General features: G+C 39.3%; 1 protein-coding gene across 2 annotated transcripts; it reads right to left on the minus strand.

The window, feature by feature from the left end:
* Positions 1–1378: 1378 nt before the first annotated feature.
* Positions 1379–14370, minus strand: LOC122658453 (ATP sulfurylase 2-like). Of its 2 annotated transcripts, XM_043853428.1 has the most exons (5): positions 13701–14369; positions 8391–8796; positions 8052–8312; positions 6491–6577; positions 1379–1554 (listed from the first exon to the last, which is right to left on the minus strand). In XM_043853428.1, the coding sequence occupies exons 1-5, from the start codon at positions 14258–14260 to the stop codon at positions 1417–1419; spliced, it is 1452 nt and encodes a 483-aa protein (XP_043709363.1). In that variant the 5' UTR covers positions 14261–14369; the 3' UTR covers positions 1379–1416. The 2 variants fall into 2 exon arrangements, with proteins under 2 accessions (XP_043709363.1, XP_043709364.1); XM_043853429.1 differs by lacking the exon at positions 6491–6577 and having other exon boundaries at positions 13701–14370.
* Positions 14371–20016: the final 5646 nt, after the last annotated feature.

Consider the following 20016-nt stretch of genomic DNA (forward strand, 5'->3'; position numbering starts at 1 on the left):
GGGTATCGTCCATTTACCTTCTAAGGTTCTTCAAGCAAAGCCGATTCGAATCAGACTCCTCGACTTCCGCCTCGGGCAGTACTTCCGTGCTGCCCCACACACAAGGTGGGCGGAATGTACCGCCTTACCCGAGCGGGGGTAAGGCGGTACTTTCCACCCACCTTGTGTGTGTGGACGCACGGAAGTACCGGGCAGGCAGAAGTAGAGGAATCGGATCCGATTCTCAAACTGCAGTATCACTTTTTTTCCAGAAAGCATGAGCTTCCCAATGCAGATGTACCTAAAGGCCACTTTGCAGTTTATGTTGGAGAAACTCAGAAGAATAGATTTGGATTCCAATATCCTACTTGAACCATCCTTCATTCCAAGACTTGCTAAGTTTAGCAGAAGAAGAATTTCAGTTCCATCATCCTATGGGTGGTCTCACAATTCCATGCAATGAAGCAACCTTCATCGCACTCACTTCTCGTTTGAGTACCTAGATTTTTTGAGATTGAGAGAAAGGAGGAAGAAACAAAAAAGCAAACAAGAAAAGATTGAAGGCGCCCAGGCATTTAACAGAGCTAAAGCCTGAAAGACGCAGGACTGGCTAACTTGTGACAATTACTCCAGATTTTCAAAAACCCTTCTGGTTTTCCTTCGTTTTTTCCCCCTTTTATAGGTTGAACAGGACTTTTATTTATTTAATTTTTTTTTGGTTAGGGGGAGGAGGGGAGAGGGGGTGCAGAATTGAAAATTGGGCTCCAACAAATCAAAGCCTGAACTCATAATTTTTGACATATTGAGACCAATTTGCTAATTCTTGATTTTAGTAGAGAATGAACTAAAGACTGAAGAGTACAAAGATCTCAATCCAGCATACAATGGTTCTTTTTTTGTTGGGGCGAGGGGGCTATTCACATTAAAAGTATTGGTTTATATGGCATAGAACCAAATGAGACTGATGAGGCTAATTCAAAATTTTTCCCCTCCCCAAAAATAAAGAAGACAAAAATCTCAATATCTCCCAATCACAAAGAATATAACATGTAATCTGGACTAGGATGCCACAACAAAAGCTTAGCAGTCTGTAAAATGAGAGGATGTTATGATATTAACCTCAAGAACACTAGAGGAATACGCTTTTGGTCATCAACTGTTTTTCACCACATCACATAATTTATGATATCTTTAGAGTTTACTGATCCTATTTACAAAACATAAACCAACAAAAAAAATCAATTAATGCTTAATTGAACAAGAAACAATGCTAGACACCCTGATTTCCAAGACACAAAGAAGAAAAGCAGGCTAGTAAAGTTGCACATGCTCCATTTTTTTCTATTATCTAACGGAAAATAATTGGTATTGTGCTTCCACTGGTCAGAGTACCTCACTCTATGATCTTCTGATCAAACTTTATTCTGAGATATATTCCTAAGCAGACAAAACAGCTGGAGATTGACCAGCCTCTTCAGCTTGCAAACTCTCATAATAATTGACTAGGACCTTCCAACCTCCAGGGCACATAAAACCATCAGGAGGGTTCTCACCATTTCTCGCATAAGTCCGCATCTACAAGAAGTCAACCATAGAGTAGATCCACTAAATAAGTTGTGGAAAGGTTTACAGGGAAAGTATATAATCTTACCAGTCCTCAGAAAACAATAGTAGCTTCTTAAACATTCAGAAGAAAGCAAAACAACTCAATCTCTACCCATGGAGAAACAGTTGGGAATTTTAAAAAGGGGAGGAGTGGTGAAAAAAGATGTATCTTATGGAAACTTTGAACTCTTTCAATACCAAAAACTACATGCTAATGTGAGAACATGTCCAACCCCAAGTGACGGTGTTCTTTGCCAAATATAAGAAACTGTGCATATAGGGTATACCAAAGTACCGCATGGAAATGCATGGGATCAGTCTTTGCATTTTTAAATTACTGCTTCTAGTAATCATAAGTTTACTACTTTTGTCTTAACCAAGTCCAAGTTTTACAAGTCAAGTGGTTTTTGTACCATTAATGTTAGTAGGAACTTAAAAAAAGTCTACATAAGCATATCATAAGCAATATTACCTTAGGCTATGTTTGGATGTCGAGAAAAGAAAAGAAAAAAACGTAATGAGACAAAAATCATGATGATTGTTTTATGTGTATCTTTCTCCTTAAATTCAAAAATCTTTTGAATTTTTTCTTTTCTTGACATCCAAACATAGCCTTAGTTTTGGCTAAATGGAAATTTGGATTGAGGGTTCCTGCCAGATATCTATTCCCCTATAGCAGTATTTTCAAAAAAAAAAAAAGGCTATGGCTAGGCTATGTTTGGGATTACCAATACTTTATGACTTTACTTTCAGTAGATGACTATCCTTGTACAGTAGGCATAAATTTCCTCAAATGATAGGTGATAGCTTACAAGATGGTGGGTACTCAATTTATTATGGGACTGAAGATTTTTTATTCAGATAAAGAAGAACACATGTATGGGGTCTTTCATCTTATTTGATTGCCTCAGCCGCTCAGTCTGACCAAGAATATACCAATGAATGAAAGCTGAGTAAAAGAGAAAATGAGTGGTATTCTTTTCTCTCTTTATTTCTTCTTCTTCTTCCTTCTACTCTAATTCCAGAAATCTGTAAGCTGACAACTTCCAAGTCAACTGCTAGTTGTTGGAAAATGAGAGCCCCAGTGGTTATTACTGAATGGTTGCTCTCACCCACACACACACACACACAGAAATGTCACCACTTGCATAGCCATGATATCTGTCCAGCTACTAGAGCCTAGATAATAGATGGTGCTTAGAATTCCCAACTTAACGCATCCGTATGTTATAAAACAAACAGAATGCTAATGTCGTATATATGAAGGCTCTGGTGCAATGGCCCCTATTGACTTTAGAAACGTAAGCCTATCTGAAGGCCCATGCCGTAGCACCCATACAAGGGCACATGAGGAGGGAGCAAGAATTAAATGCATTTTTAAACGGTTTCTGTTTTGAATATATAATAAATAGGGGGGATTTATAACTTTGTTTATAATTATTACTTGCCTTAAAAGTTAAAATGCCTGGTCATGTGGGCCTTCAACCGCCTTAAAGAAGTCTACTTTATTCAGTTAATTCTCTTAATTATGGGTTACTCCTTATAGAACTCTTAACTTTATGCATCCATATTAGGGGTGCAAATTTGGCCCAGTGAGTTCACAACCCGGCCCTGCCCTAATTTAATGCATCCAAGTTTAGAATTATTTCTTCTCATTTTTGTGTAAAAAATAATATGAAAATGACAAAAACAGGGCCAACTCCAGCCAACCCTGGGCCTAACAGGACCGGGCCTGGGTTGAGGTATCTCAGCTCAACCTCGGGTCTGGGCCGTCTGGCCAGGTGTGAGCTGTGACCTGAGGACCCCAGACTGGGCCAGGGTTTTCAAAACTCGGCCCAGTTGCACCCCAAATCCATATGTTATAAAACAGAATGTAAATGTCGTATAAGAAGTTTTGGGGCAATGGCCCAAGCTCATGAAGCACATTAGGCCAGGCTAAAAGCCATCAGTTGGGCCCATATAAAGGACCACAATGAAGGAGAAAGAATTAAATGATTCCTGTTTGGAGCCATAATATCTTCTTCTCAATTCTCTCAGTTCTCTGTTCTTCTCTCCATCTCTTCTATTCTTCTTCTGCTCTTCTTTTCTATTTCTGTTTTCATCCGGCAGAATCGATTTACGTACCTGACCCTTCAATCAACTTGCTCAGTTGAATCTTGTTCTTTCTAGTTTCCAGTTCTTCATAGTTTCAGTTCGTAAAATTATTTGTTCGGATGACTTCATCTTCTATCTTCATTCTAGTTCATATTTTCTTTTCTAATCTTCATTCTCGTTCATATTTTATCCTGCATTGATGAGTTCTGCTTATTCTTTTCATCTACTACCCTATTGATCACCTTTTCTCAGCTCTTTGATTATCAGAATTCAGAACGGATTTCATTACCAATTTTGTTTTCTGTAAAGCTCCACATATGCCATTTAGTGTTGCACCACATTAATAATCAGAGAAATCCAGCCTCTCATTGCCTGCCACCTTTCCAGCAAACCACTTGGCTAGAATCTGGGTTAATTCTGAGTTGTTTTGGTTTCTTTCTTTAGTTTCCTCTTTTACCTCAAATTCTGAAAGTACAAAACAGTAATTCTTTCCTATTTCTGTTTTCCCATTTTTATAAGAAATTCTGTTTGCATTTTCCCTGTTGATTTAAGACTTCAATATTCTTTCTTATTGGCATTAGAAATCCATTTTTTCCCTCCTAAGATTAGAAGCCCACTTTGGCACTTTCCTTATCCTAGAGGGATTGCGGTTCCTTTCATGTTCCTATTAGGACAAGGTAATGTAGAAGGGGTTCAACTAAGAATCATTCTACAGTAGGATCGATGACACTATGACAGGTTACAGCAGAACATCAAAATAGCAATAAAACCAAAATTAGTAACTTAGGAGGTAGAGATCAAACCAGCCTGTAGAACAGTGTCAAACTTAGGTCAAGTGAAGATGGGGGTGAAGGGATGCTACACTCCAAATTTCAGCCAATTCTGATGGCTAAAAACTGAGATACGAAGATAACGCAAAACTAGAAGATTATGGAATATCGTGCAAACCAGCACTGGGTTTGGGTTCCAAAGTGGATCAAGTATCAGCCTTGATGAGATGAAACTTTGCTGCAAGATTGGTCAGTTCGGATGATCAGAAGTGGAGATCTGAGTTGGTCTTGAAAATAGAAGGTAAGAAAATTGGAAGTCTTTTGACTAAACTTCTAAAAAATAGAAACTAAATATAATCTTCTCAAGTGCAGCCAATCCTTTCCTTCTTGTCAAAACTGGAGTCTCATGTGGTCCCCACATAGATACTATCGGCCAGCAGCTGTGTTGAAGAAAGACCAAGTGATATTGACTAAAATACCCCCACGATTCTCCTAAGAATGTTCTCACCAAGCCAAAATAAGGGGCTGTGACACTGTTCACAAGAACAGTAACGTGACCAGTGTTTTGGCCTCTTTCTCTTCATGTATTGTCCTGCATCACCTTCATCACCAAATAGGGCTTGTTTCATTGGGAATAAGTCTAGGGTTGGGTTACATACATGTTGGGCCTTTGATCCCATGGGTTTCTAATGTAATAAGCCACTTTTATGGGCCTAAAATATGGGTATATAGGTTGCATACGGGATTAGCCCAATACTTAGTTTATTTTTATGTTTTTTAATTGAACCGGTTCAAATTGGTTGCATCCAATTGGTTCAATTTAAGTGATCATGTGACTTGGTTAAGTGGTCATGTGACAACTTAATTGGTCATGTGATGTAAGTTGGGCTGGATTAGGACTCTATAAGTCCAGCCATGTTTTGAGTCTATTTCCTTTTAGTATTCTAGTTTCCTAGTCAGTTTAAGTTACCTAATAGGTTAGGGATAGGGTTCGGCCACTCATTTTTAGTGTCTAAGTCTATTTTTGAGTATTCTATATTAGTTTGTAAGGGAGGCCAACATTACATACGAATTTGATTAATAAAACTCAGCTTTATGCTTGCTGCCTTTGTTGCTGCTGTTGCTCCTTGAGAGTGTTGCATCCTTGTGAGTTTATCAAGGTGGAAGGGATTGGTGGATCTCCAATCGACTCCTTGCATCGTGAAGATCGGGAGACCCCATTGTTCATCTTCAAAGCTGCTACCATTGAAGATCTCTTCAAATCCAGTAAGTTTGAACCTGAACTTTGTTTAAACCTTCTTCTTCTTCTTACTCCTACCCTAACTAGGATTCCTCCATAACTTCAATTCTGTCCATTAGTTTCAAACCAAACTTTCAGCATACATCCCTTACATCATTATTGACACTCGATCCAAGTTTCATCAAACCCCCACCACCCTAAACCCTAGAATCCCCTACTCTTACCTCCATTAGGAATTGTCTCCAATACCCTTATCTTGCTGTCCAACTCATCTAACCTACTTCCATTTACTCAAACATCATAAAATCTATACCATTAGACTTCTCTACACCTGCCTATCATTACCTTATAAGACAACCCTAACCCTAACCCTAATTTCAAAACTCATCCAAACCCTAACTTTTTTATACCATAATAGCCCTCTAAACCTGCATATTAAAACCCTATAGACCCCAATACCATTATTTAACCCTAACCCTAATTTCTGCCCTAATTAGCCTAATCTGTCCTAATCGGCCAGCCTTGTTAGGTAACCCTATTCCCCTGGCTCCTAGTGGGACTTCTCCTACCTAGGACTACATTACTAGGATTTCCTAATACAACAACAAACAACAAACAACAAACAACAAACTCATCCTTATCCTAACAAACTCCCATGGACCTATTTGTACTAGGATTAGTACAAATACGGCCATGGAAGTTCATTTCCCACACCAAGTTCAACGATTCAAATGGAATACCATCTACAGTTCTTTGTGTTGTCAAATGCAAAATTGTTAACTACAAGGAGACTTGCCCCTACCTTGGTGCCAGAAATGAATAGAAAATCTTTAGCACGTGAAGGATCAAAAAATGCCATCTTCTTATCCACTGTGTCGTATGCTGCAACCTGCAAAATAAAATGGGAAACAATAACAGTTTGCAAGGGATTGTTGTATGGATAGCTAACACAATATTAAATCATTATGTCCTCATAATAACAAGAAAGTAAAAAAACAGAAAAGCAGCTAGAGAGACAACATTCGATATTAAAAATCTACTAACAGAAGGCCATTACTCACTAAATAATTGCTACCCTGCAATACTTTTCCTAGGTATATTTCAGAACCAGCACAGGTTAAAAAGATCTGTAATTTTAGTCAAGAAGGTCAACAGCCTCAAAAAAAGTTGTTTCCTCATCTAACCACTCTAAAGTGAGGGATATAGCATATTGAATTAGAAAGGAAGTACTGTTGCCTCATCAACAAGTCTAATGCATTCCCTAGTGTTGATTAATGAGGCCTTCTCATGACTTATGGCAAGTTGGAAACTATTAAAGGAAATTTCTGAATTTTTAGGGGGTGCCTACCAAATCCAGCTCCTCATGTTAGCTGTTGTGAAGAAAAGCATTTTGACAGTGGGAGGATTCTGTCTTCCAAATGTTTCCAAATAAATATCTCTTGAACCTTACCCATAGTATTATTATACACTGGCCCTACATGTTAGAGGTGTGGGCAGGCCTTTTTGAGGAGATAGCCTGAACTGCATCATATGACAACAACAACTCTACTCTCTTATGGAGCTCGAAAGCAGCAGTGACATGGAGCGTGCAGCAAGAAAGAAACAACAGGCTTCCACAGCAAACATTGAGCCAGCCTATAATGGATGGAAATGTGGAATAGCAAATGACAAGGTTATCTTTTCAGGCTTGAATGGTCAAGAATTCAGACAAGCCAATACAACAGAGTTTTTTGCATAAAGATATCTCTTAATGTTTTCAGTGCAGCTCTAACTCACAGCCCAAAAAATGTACTGGCCTCGCGGACCTGTTTTATGATCATTTATAAACTCTTGACTTATCCATTGAAAAGAGAAAAAATAAATAAATGGAACAGATACATATTAATATATTATCAAGGAAGGAATGCTCTAACATCCAGTCATCCATAAAAGTGAAGGATACCAATCTATACTATCAACTCACTATCAAATTTATGTTTTAAAACAACCGGTAAAATGCAGTATGCAGTATTGCAAATCAAACGAACATCATAGCAGTAATTTTACCATGCAGGATTTTTCCACCCTCTCCTTTAGGCTTTGGTTTGAATTGCTCCAAACAAGGAAGTTCATAGGGAATCTGGTAGTAGGAATGGACCTACTCTATCTCCGGAAGGTACATCACAATTTTAAAATTTTTAAAAATGTGTATATGGAAAAACATCATTTGAACTGGCAAAAAAATCTATACACTTTCAAGGCACTTTAAAATTTTCGCAATATTTTGAACCAAAAGAACTCCATTTCTACATATTGACCACATTCATATACCCTTAGAAACGAGAAAAGCAGCAATGCATCGAAAAAATCCAAGTGGGACGTACCCTGAATGGCAGAATATTTAGCTTCTCCAAACCAGGAGCCATGCTTAAAACCTTTTTCCCATGATCAGGATCATACAAGTCTCTCTTCTCTGTTGGGTGACTCATACCAGCAGGATCACGACCTACAATATAGAAATTAGCTCCTGCATTTATCCGTGCCTTTGCATGCCATTGCACTTCAGTTGGACCTGCATAATGCATTGGTGATGGGAATATGGCCACAACAGTTGTCTCAGGATCAAGAACTCCATCTTCTAGAACCTGAAAAGAAGTAGAGCACAGATATGTCAGATCAGAACTTTATAGAACAGTAATTGAAGATATTGGGATAAGAAAAACCTTGCTATGCTGTTCCATCCGAACATCCAATGGCACATCATCTGCCTTTGTAAAACCACCCAAAGGATGAAGCAACAGGATTGGGTTCTTATAACCCATTTCCAACAGTCGCCTACGTGTGTCATTCATTAACAATGCATGCCCATTGTGCACAGGGTTCCTCAGCTGAAAAGCAAATACAGCATCAGCCTGACGCCTGTCAAATTCTTTCCGCAGTTCTCTAGGAGAGAGCCTGTAGTGATCAAGACCGTCATTATACTTGATAGGTTCTAACACTTCCAGATCCCCACCGACGAGCCAATTTCCAGCTGGAGTAATTACCTCCTCAACATAAGGTAATCCCGGTGCAGTTGTTCCCCATGTTCTAGCAATTCTTTCTTCTTTTTTGTGCTTATATACTTGAACACTGTACAAAAATAGATACTATTTTAAAATTAGATTGAAACAGTCCAAATATGAAGAAGACAGGGAAGAACCTTTTTTTCAAATGGATAGCCAAAAAAATTTCATGAACAGCAGAATAACAGGGAGGAAAATGACAGCCACAAGGATCAAAAGACAAAACTCACATTAAGGGGTGGCAACGCGTACCTGTGAAAATTTCCTATTATTCACTCTCCATTGGATTATAAGTATTTTTTTTAATGAAAGTTTCCTAATTGTTGTCTAAAACTGATAGAAGTAAAATCTAACTCTATCTCCTAAATATCTAACCCAATCTAAAAATTTCCAATATAAAATTAAAGTGCAAAGTACAATAATAGCCCAAGTAAATCGATAAATCCTTACATATCCTATTGGACCAAAACTATTGTTGGACCCGGTTCATCTTCATATGGGCTCCTCAATGGGTTTGCGTCGACCAAAGGAAGTGGTCCTGCATCGATACCCCCCGGTGTTAAGATAAAACTTGCCCTCGAGTTTTGTAAAACAAGAGAGTCAGCACCGCTCAATCTGTATCCACAATCATCGGCTTTGATGGGGCGATGATCCAACGCATCTCACGATCTCCTGACAATCATTGACAAATGATATCTCTCCAACTGGAATCTGATCGTGGGGCTTCACATCTGCAATCGGACCATCAATCACTCCCTCAGCTTCAGTCTTGATCGGATCATTTACTTCATCTTGATTGTCAGTTCATCACTTTTGTTGTCCACCTTTTCTGCCACCTCTGATCCGCCCTCTGAAGCTTATATCATGCTCAACACTTCATCATAGAAGCAGGCATTCTTATCAAAAATCTTTTGACACTTGTCCTGAGATCAAGAATTCCTGTTTGGAGATCGTAAAGTCTTGTTTGTAGTGTACGAAGATAATCTATAATCGAAAGGAGTAAATCATATGGATCAACCTCCATGATGTAGCCTCAAGTTCAGCTCTGATACAGAATTGGTGCAATCCCAAGGTTGGAAAACCCTATTTGGGTTCATTATGGGTCCACCCAAATGCCAAATACCTAAGTCACAAGGAAGGAGTGGCAAATTTGTAATTTATCACAAGCTTTCAAGGGGAGTGGCAAATGTGTACTTTTCTTTTTTTTTTGGGTGATAGATAGGTTCTAAGGAGAGTTTCAAAGGCTTACTTAGAAAGACAAAGAAGAAAGGACAAAAAAGAGATTACCAATTAAAGGAGGACAAACCAGACATTAGAAGAAAAAACAAGGACAAAGCAGAATTATGCTTAAGAAGGTGGGTACTCCAGGAAATAAAGTTAAAGACTCATGTAATGTCATGGGAGATGTTGTCTTCAACCTCTCCACGCAGTCCAGCGGAAAGAAGACCAGCTTGCGATGGACTCAGCCCTCCAAACAGGAGTCCGGCCAAGCAGGATTTTAGGAGTGAGTAATCGACTCTAAAACCCCTTGATTCCAGCCAATCACAGCCCCGGATGTCAAAGGATAATGGAGAGAAAATTCTGGAATCTAGGTCTGCTGGTAAACATGAACCAGATTCAAAATCTGGAGTAGGACCTTCAGTCCAGATGGTATTTCATCCTTACATGCTACAATCTGAGTCACCCTAGGATGGTGTTTTAGAACCCACAGATTCGTGGTTGAGAGAATAACGAATGATAGAGATTGACTCCCTCTATGGTTGAACTTGATTAGTGCTGAAACAGAGTAAGATAACAGGACAGACAGAGAGAATGAAGAAATAGACGAAGGAAGAAGAACAGAAGAAGAGGAGAGGAGCCAGATCGCAAGGAAGGGGAGAGAGAAGAGAAGGAAGAAGGAAGAAGGCCACCAGCCTTGCACCACATTCACCACTGTGAGATTTCAACTCAACTTTCCATTCTATTATTCACTCACCATCGTTGGATTACAAGCATATTTATAAAAAAATTAAATTGAAAGTTCCCTAATGGTAATTTAAAACTGAAAATCGAGTACCCATTGCACGAGGCTCCCGCCACTGCGGAGTCTAGGGAGGGTCATAATGTACGCAGCCTTACCCCCGCTTCATGGAGAGGCTGTTTCCAGACTCGAACCCCTGACCAATAGGTCACAATGGAATAACTTTACCGTTGCGCCGAGGTTGCAATGGAGCAACCTTACCACTATCTCGATATCTCCTAATTATCTAACCTAAATCTAAAAATTCCCCATATAAAATTAAAGTGCAATCTACAATAATAACCCAAGTAAATAGATAAATCCCTACATATCCTACTGGACAAAAACAAAATTTGGACCCAGTTCATCTCCATCTGGGCTCCTCAACTGGTTTGCGCAGGTCCAAGGAAGTGCTCCTGCATCAGACCAGGCTCAAAGGATAGCATCTATAAAATGCCTAGGAAAGCATCAAGCAGTGAATGCTCACCATAGTTGCCAAGGCGCCAATGGAAGCCAAATCGGCAGCCAGGCGTCTTCTTGCCTAGGCAACACCAAGGAACCCAAAGCTTGCCCACATTCACCAGAATAAGGCTATTAGACGCATTGCCCATCCCAACGCATTTTTGTCACCTAGACACCTTGGCAACTATGATGCTCACTGTGTCATCATAATGATAATCAGACAATGATCTTCCAAACAGAGTACCTCTTGTCATGAAAAATACCACCATAATTCTCTTTTTATGTGTTCCAAACACCCACCAGCAGCACTTATCTCCCCAGAATGTCTCTTTTAACCAATGGAGTGTGTACCACCACAATAGAAGGTTGATGATATTGTGAGGGAGACCAAACTCAAACAAAAATTTTGCACCAAATTCCCAGTGCAAATTGGCAATGGATAAACAAGTGGTTGACAACTCTCCAAAGCACATCAAGCATGCATAAGGAAAGGTGTCTACTATTTTCTCTCATTTGAAGCATGTCAAATTACTAATTTTCATATGACTAACTTCCAACCCAAAAGTCTAATACTTGGGCACGCTGAAATCTTCAGAGATAACCATGATATGGAAAACCAGAATATTACCAGGTGGGGAGGGGGGATGTGAGCTAAGAAAACAATTCAGAAGGAAACAAATCACTAAACTCAGTTGCTCAAGAACCGAAGAGATAACCATGTCATAGAGGAGCTTACCTCCCCACCTCCCAACACATGCACACACCAAAAAAAAAAGTGCACCAAGAAAAGGGAAGAAAATAAAGAAAGAAATGGGAATATCATATGAAAACTGTTTAAGAACAACAATACAATTTTAGAAGCAAATAATAAATTGTGTAAAGTTTCCAACTTTCCATCATAAACCATCCTTCGGGTGTAAATTGGATAATAAAATGATTCTTCAAAAACAGAACAAACTTTCAAGAACTTGTGCAAGGTTATTGAGAATAACACGGGGACAGATTTAATTAGTATATCAAGCACTATAACATCCATATTATCTACTAATAGATTCAAGTCTATCTCATGGACTTCTGTAATGGGTTACCAACTTATCATAGTATAAGTTAAAAAGCATAAAAGGATTTTATGGAACAAAACGAAACCTGCAGTCTTGCTTAATACAAATCTAAATCTATATTTGAAGAGGGAGTTTCTATATTCTCAAGGATCTGACCTCTCTCTGAAGAAACAACCCCAATCCTATCTTTCTCTACCTTCCACCTTATTAGGGAACGCTCTCCTTCTAACCCATCCATTTTTATCTGTGTAACAAACCCATGCATCGCACAAGGCTTTCGTTATAATAATATATACAGTTGTAGCAGATATAGTTGTAATGATCAAATGTAAAACCATAGACTACAACGTGTTAACTATGGATCAAACTAACTAGTTTGACTTCTCTTTTAATCAATAAATTCCAACGGTACTTGGGAAAAGAAAATGAAAAGAATCAAAGCATTTTTCTTTTTCAATATAATTATTGCCAAGGGTAGCAGCTTTCTCATGCAATATAGAAATGCTAGATCATGACATGAGACATTCCACTTGCCTGAAAGGCAAAACACAAACCTTGAGATGTTAGTGCACGTTCTTAAACAGTTTTGCCAGAATTTATTGGCTTGGAACAGCAGAAGATAGATTCTTAATTGCACAAATATTTTGTCATTATACAGCAGGAGAGGTAAAAGATAATCAGGATTCGCCTATTATTACAAAATAGGTTTCTACCCATAGGTACTGCTATAGTCTAGCTAAACCTCTTAGGGAACAAGTGATGTGGGAACCCATAGGTACTGCTATAGTCAGCTGGAAAATTTTGGGTGTGATAGAAGACATTTGCCGTGGTTGAAGACATACTCTATTAGCCAAGCTCATATTGAGATGTTGCTATGAATGAGAGAAAATACAAAATAATGGATGTGCATATTTTTAAGTACGTATAAAAAAATAAAAATAAAATGTGTTATGACATTGCAAAAATATAATTATTTTAAATTATGAAGCATAGGCACCCAAAATTTAATGGTTTGAGACATGTGCATCATCATGTACATCAAACTTGAGGAGTGAGCCTTTAGCCTCCAGGTAATTTTCCTTCCATGCCCTTTCAATTCCAATCCCTCTCATAAACCATCAAAAATTCAGGAAGTAGGTGAGTACCTCAAACTTGACAAAACATCAAGTAAGTTCTAGACATCTAAAGTTTCAAACCCATTGTAGGGACAAGAAACAGCAGCCAAAAAAAATCAGCACAACTTCGAAGAAACAAAATCTTTTCTGCACTAACAAATGTTACAATGAGGTGCCAACCAAAAACAGGTATAAGTACTCACGTACCTCTAAAAGAGTCATCAAGTAATTAAGTAGGCTAGCATACACAATCTACAAGTTCGCAACTAACAGTCCAACAAATGATCAAAGTGATCAAAAAACTATTAAACAAAAAAATAAAGAAAAAACTGACCTCCGAAGTATGCCAACCAAATCTCCATTTGGCCTTACCAGCCCCACATTAGAAGACTCCCCGACTGCCTCCTTATCCTTGTCTCCAATGGCCAATACAATAGGAAGTGACATATTAACAAAACTACCATCACTCAACCGAAGACAATTAAAATGCAGGCTCTGCAAGTACTCCTCTTCCCTCATGAACCCTCTTAAGGGATTCGCCCATCCCTCACTAAGTACGTGAACCCATTCAATATCAATCTTGGTAAGCTTAACCTTCGGCATCGATTCGGCCTCGGCTCTCTTCAATGCCCTTTCACTCTCCGGCACGACAAGATCAACAAGAGGTCCACCATCTGGATCAATCAGGGAACTCCTGATCACAGAAGAATCCTTAACAGGAGAAGAAGCAGACATTGAAAGAAAGGTGACAAATTGGCTTAAAAGATTGCAGTGATAGATGGGATAGGTTTGGGTTCTGATACTTGGGTTTCTTCTTACAACGGTTTTGGAGGTTTGATGGTTAGGGTGACGATGTGTTGAAGTGATGAATTGTGCTCTAATGGTATGAGCCATTTGCAAGAGGCAGCTCTGGAGCTTCAATTGGGAAGAAGCTCCTCACGTTGGAATAATGGATCCGCTGAATTTGGGATATCTGCATTTCTACCCTCCAAATTTGGGGGAGATTTTAAGGGGGAAGACAGACTGAAAAGTAGTCCACACGTTTGCGATCTTACTCAATATTGGAATTAGTGTCTCCCTCAATATAAATCTAGTGAGTATAAAGGAATGAAAATAAAATGTCTCGCTTTCAAAGGACTTTATGGCGCTAATCCAGAATTCCAAACTTATAATGGACCGTCCTCTCTCCGCTATTCTTTCTTTTTTTGGGTGGGGGGGGGGTGGAATTGGAGAGCTTTATATTCTTTCCTTTCTTCCCAGTTCGCCCCTCTAATATCAGCTCATCCATATGATATGATGATATCACCACTCGCCTAGTACCACCGTCTTCCCTGTACGTCTCGCTTCTGCCAGGGCTTAAAGAATCGGGAATCGGATCGGTGAGTCATGACCGATCTGACATGGCTAATTCAAACTCAAAAACCCTAAAAACTTCTTCTTTTTGGATCTGAGTACCGATTCTATGGTTCTTCGTTCGGGCAGATACTGATCTGATTAGGATTGGAAACGATTGATTCGGCCCAATGCCATTGGGCTCACCTTTGTTGGGTTTTAAAAATCTGGATCAAATCCGTCAGATCATATTGGAACTAGCCAAGCGTCGATCTAATTAGTCGATTGATACCATTCCAAAAGATATGATTAATTAGGGCAACTCTGGACCAATTCAGATAACCAAGGAGTCGATAACTCTTAGTTGGGCCTAGGCCCGCCCTGACCTTGGCGGGCCAAGCCCAGTCCAAGCCTGCCCTACAATATGCAAATTAAAATAATAAGTGTAGAGAATATGTGAAAGAGGAGGCCTGAACCCAAGACTTCCTGGTAGGAATTGACTTCTATGCATCACAAACTACTAAGTGCGCTACACACTTGTTTAAATATACAATAACTTCTATTGTTTAATAAATAAATAATTTTCTTCAGGGCCATCAGGATTAAAATCAGGGTCAAAATCAAGGTTAGGTTGAGCCAGAGGTCTCAAACCTGACCCGACCCGACCCGACCTTTACTCATGGCCAGGAATTTCTAGTCCTAACCCACCCTCAGGGCCATAAATCTTAGCCCAAACCCTGTTCAAGCTCAGGGCGGGTTTGTGCTGACAGGGCCAAACTTGCAGCCCTAACGGCCAAGATGTCTCACATGCACAAGACACGGCCTTCCTAGGCAATGAGTCAATGACATTGTTAATCTCCTTGTTAATGTGGTGGAAGGAACATTCCAAGAGGTAAGTGGCCGACCACTTGATGTTTGAAGGATATTGAAGACCTCAAATGGAGGAGAAGAAGATGAACCATTGAGGAGAGAGACCAGATATTTACTGTCTGATCCATATCTACGCAAATCATATCTAATTAGCTCATGCAACACACACACACAAAAAAAAAAGGTTACTGTATAAACTTTTCTAGTAAATATAAAAAACAGCCACATGGCATTTGGAGAAGGACCAAATTTTAAGAACATCGAAAGCCAATCGTAGGTTCCCTGTTCATATGTTAAGATGTCATATGGTAAAACTGAGCTTAAAAAAATGCTCAATTATGGGAAAGTGTACATTAATGGTTGGAATGTCGTAAATGTGTGTGGAAATATATGGGGATGCATGTGAATAAACAGTAGAATAGATGGTCGAAATTTAATCAAGGAATTTCATTGTCTAGGTCAAAATTTCTGATAAATTTCCGTGGATTGTCAACGAAAACTTATATTGTCAAGTTGGTAAATTGACATTTCTTAGTTACAGAAAGGAAAAAAAATATTTGACATTTTTTGTTTATGTAGAAAACATATCATTTGTATGAAACCCATATTTTATGAATAAGTTAAAAAAAAAAATAATAACATGTGAGACAAACTATACATTGACAGTGAATAATAATATTGTTCATAGTAAAATATTGTTTTTCTCAACTCACTAAATATTTTAAAGGCAAGAGATCGTTGTTTGGTCACGTAATGCTTGCACCAGCACAAGGGGCCAACGACAGTGCACGCAGGGATATTTGCTTGAAAGGGATTTTTATTTCATTGGGGGGTTGAACGATAGATTCATATGGTCTTATGTCTAAGCGTAGGAACCACGCAACCGATTAGCATTCTTCTTCCCATATTTAAACTTCAATCTTCGGTTCCCTCTTCTCTATTAGGCTTCCCCATCTCTCTGTTCCTGCATCTTTTGTTCTATACGACATCCTACATGTATCACAATAGGGGTAAAGTATGTAAGGGTACTTGGTACAGAGGATGGGTATTGATTTTTGGGTTTTTTACAATTATCATCTCAAAAATTTTGATATCTATTATTACCCCCTAAAAACTTTCAAACAACTACTACCCTCTCCTGTTGCATACTAATAATTAACTAGTCTCCACCGTTACATTCTCGTAACAGAGAGGATTAATCGTGAGAGTGTACCGTTGTCATGGATTTTTTAGGACCAAAATACCCTTTTGGGGTGATAATTGTACAAAAACCCCCACCTCATCACCGTCCCTTCTCTTCTTCCTTCTTCTCTTTCTTCGTCTTCCTCCTTTGCAACCCCAAACCTTGTTTTCTCCACTTGAGGTCACCAACTGTCATTGGGGAAAGGAATATGTGTCCTTTCTGAGATTGAATACCACCCCAAAATGGCGTGTACACAGTAACACAGAGGAGGTTCGACGTACGAATTATCAGATAGATTAGGGTTTCGAATGTCTCTAAATCGCGGTGAAGGCGAGAGCAAGGGATCATCGCCTGGTGTGACTACGACTGTGGGCGGCGATAAAGGATGGTGTGTGTCAGCCAAGGAAGACATGGCGCTGTGGTAGGCAGCGAAGGATTTTCCGTTCGATGGCTCGTTGAGGATCAGAGTCTCCATTTCTTCTCAAGATGCAAAGAGATGGGTCGAAGCCCTAGTTCTCAGAGCCCATCATCTTAATTCGGTTTTAAAACAAACAAGTATTGATAATAAGAGTAAAATAAGACTGGAAGAGTAAGAAACCTCCGCTAATGAAAAAGTAAACACAAAATTACTGATACGGTACAGATTCGTCTTCCATAGCATCAGAAAGGCAAAGGGAGATTGTCACAGATAGAGAGAATCGATCCAGGGAACTGCAAAAGAGAGACAGCGTCTCTGATTCATGTAATTGAAGCTTCTTTGCGCCTGTTGCAAGAAGCACTAGAAGAAGAAGAAGAAGACGAGGATGACGAAGAAGAGCAGAAATTAACACAGAAAGAGAGTTTGAATCATGTATCAGAAGGTTTCAGCGATGAAGCTGCACGTGGTCTCACCGTCTCAGGCATGAGAAGGCACGAAATGAATCAGAACTAGAACCAACGAACCCCAATTGGAACAGAAACGATAAAAAAAGCTTTAGGGCCCTGGAAAATCAAATATGAATTTAGTTTTCTTGGACAACCTAACGGATTATAAGCATCTCATTGGAATGCTCTGTATCTATTTAGTCCAAAATAGACTCCTTCATAATAGCCATGATTGATTTAGATTGTGAATCTGTCCTAGTTTCAGGGCAACGGTACTCTTTCTGAATCACTGTGAATGAAAATGTTACAGTCGATGTATCTCACATTTCAGCAACTGGAAAAAGCTCCTTGTTCTCTTGATCTTCTGAAGTTGATCATCTGTTTATTTCTCAGCTACTTATTCATCGCTCTTGTGTGATGCATGACAGTCCGCTGGTAACTCAAATGCTCTTTTCCTAACTGCTGCAGCTCAAAACCTGCTCTGCATCCGGTTAGCTGAGGAACTTGAGGTCAAAATTGCCAGCCCGTGGCTTTCCTGGTTCAAGGCTGCTAGTTTGCCTGCATTTGTTTCTCTTCTAGCCACTCCATATATCCTGTATAACGTCTATCCTCCTGAAACTAAGGACACACCAGAAGCCCCTGCCATGGCTACAAAGAAGTTGGAGCAGATGGGTCTTGTCACAAGAAATGAATGGGTGATGGTTGGTACAATGATTCTTGCTGTCATGGCTTGGAGTTAGGACCTCAAGTGGAGAAAACAAGGTTTGGGGTTGCAGAGGAGGAAGAAGAAGAAGGAGAAGGAGGAGGAGGAGAAGCGACGGTGATGGGGCGGGGGTTTTTGACAATTATCACCCCAAAAGGGCATTTTGATCTTAAAAAATCTGTGACAACGGCATATGCTCACGACTAATCCTCTCCGTTACGGAATTGTAACGGTGGGGGCTAGTTAGTTATTAGTTTGCAACAAGGGGAGGGTAGTAGTTGTTTGAAAGTTTTTAGAGGGATAATAGTAGATATCAAAGTTTTTGGGATGGTAATTGTAAAAAACCCTTCATATTTACATAACATACCTATAGTATAAACAATCAACGCAATTAAGAACCTTCATTTTATAGGGTAAAAGATTTGCACAATGCTGTTGTGCTAATGGATTCACATGCCAAGACACATGAGTGGTGGGCCCCATATATTTTCTCTCTCTTCAAACCCCTCTCTATTTAGGATTTTAATCTTCTGAAGTGCAGTGCACCTCACTTGAGAATCCAACCTTAAAAACATGAACAGTGGCATCTTTTTATCTTCTTAAGTGTTGGATGTATGGTTAGATTCTCAAGTGAACTGCACATGACAGTGCACCACACTTATGATGATAGAAATCCTCCCCATTTAGGGATTCGTCTCTCAAACCCTCGAACCCTCACCCATTTAAAACTTTAAAAACAAAGTTTTTCTTCACCCAAGTGAATGAAATCCCTGATTAAAATATGTTCACCCCATAATGTAATTAAAAATGGATCATGCCTCTATGAGTTTGATCCGATGACAAAGAAGGCGGGGAATTCCATCCTCTATTTATAACTTGAGCCTGACCTAGCATGACATTAGGCTCTGATGACCTTCTAGTTTGGGCTCGAGCATTCACAGACCAGGTTTTCAACCCAGCCTAATTGCACCCTTGTTAATGGATTAAAATCCTCTTCAATTTCCCTAAACACTACGGTGTAGTTCGGGGCTAAGAGCTTGATACATGGAAGATGCTAAATCAAACGGTGCTGAGCTCAATTGATCTAGTTTTTTTTCCTAAGCCCGGCACCATTGGATTTAGCATATTCCACGTGTTGAGCTCTTAACCCCAAACTGCAGATGGGTTCAAACCCTAACCAATTTGAGGAAATTTTTTTCCATTTCAATGGATTATTATCAGAAGGGCATTTTGGTCATTAGATTCCTTAAAATTAACATCTAACGTCCAAAATTGATGACAGCGACTAAAGTGCTATAATGTTTTGAAAATAGAAGAGAATTTGCAATTAAAAAAATTATAAGGGGCATTTAGACAAATGGGCATTTTCAGGAGGGCATTTGTCAAAACCCTTTTTGTTTTTACAAGATTTGAAAATTACACTTCTGAGTTCTGACTTCCCTTACAACCTAAGTACGTAACTGAAATACTGACCCACGAGGGGTATTCAACGTCTCACGATTATCACCATTTAGGGGCATGCCCAAGTGAGCCCTAGAATCCGTAAAAACGATTGTAAAAGAAAACCCAAACGAACGTAGAAAGCCAAAGCGAAAACTTTCCCGTCTTCGGGTCGCAGAGGAACATGGACACACTCGCTCTCTCTCCCGCTGAAGTCTGAATCTAAATACGAGATTTGGAATTTAGTTGTTGATTCTA

The sequence above is a fragment of the Telopea speciosissima genome, chromosome 4, assembly GCF_018873765.1.
Source record: "Telopea speciosissima isolate NSW1024214 ecotype Mountain lineage chromosome 4, Tspe_v1, whole genome shotgun sequence".
Taxonomy (NCBI): domain Eukaryota; kingdom Viridiplantae; phylum Streptophyta; class Magnoliopsida; order Proteales; family Proteaceae; genus Telopea; species Telopea speciosissima.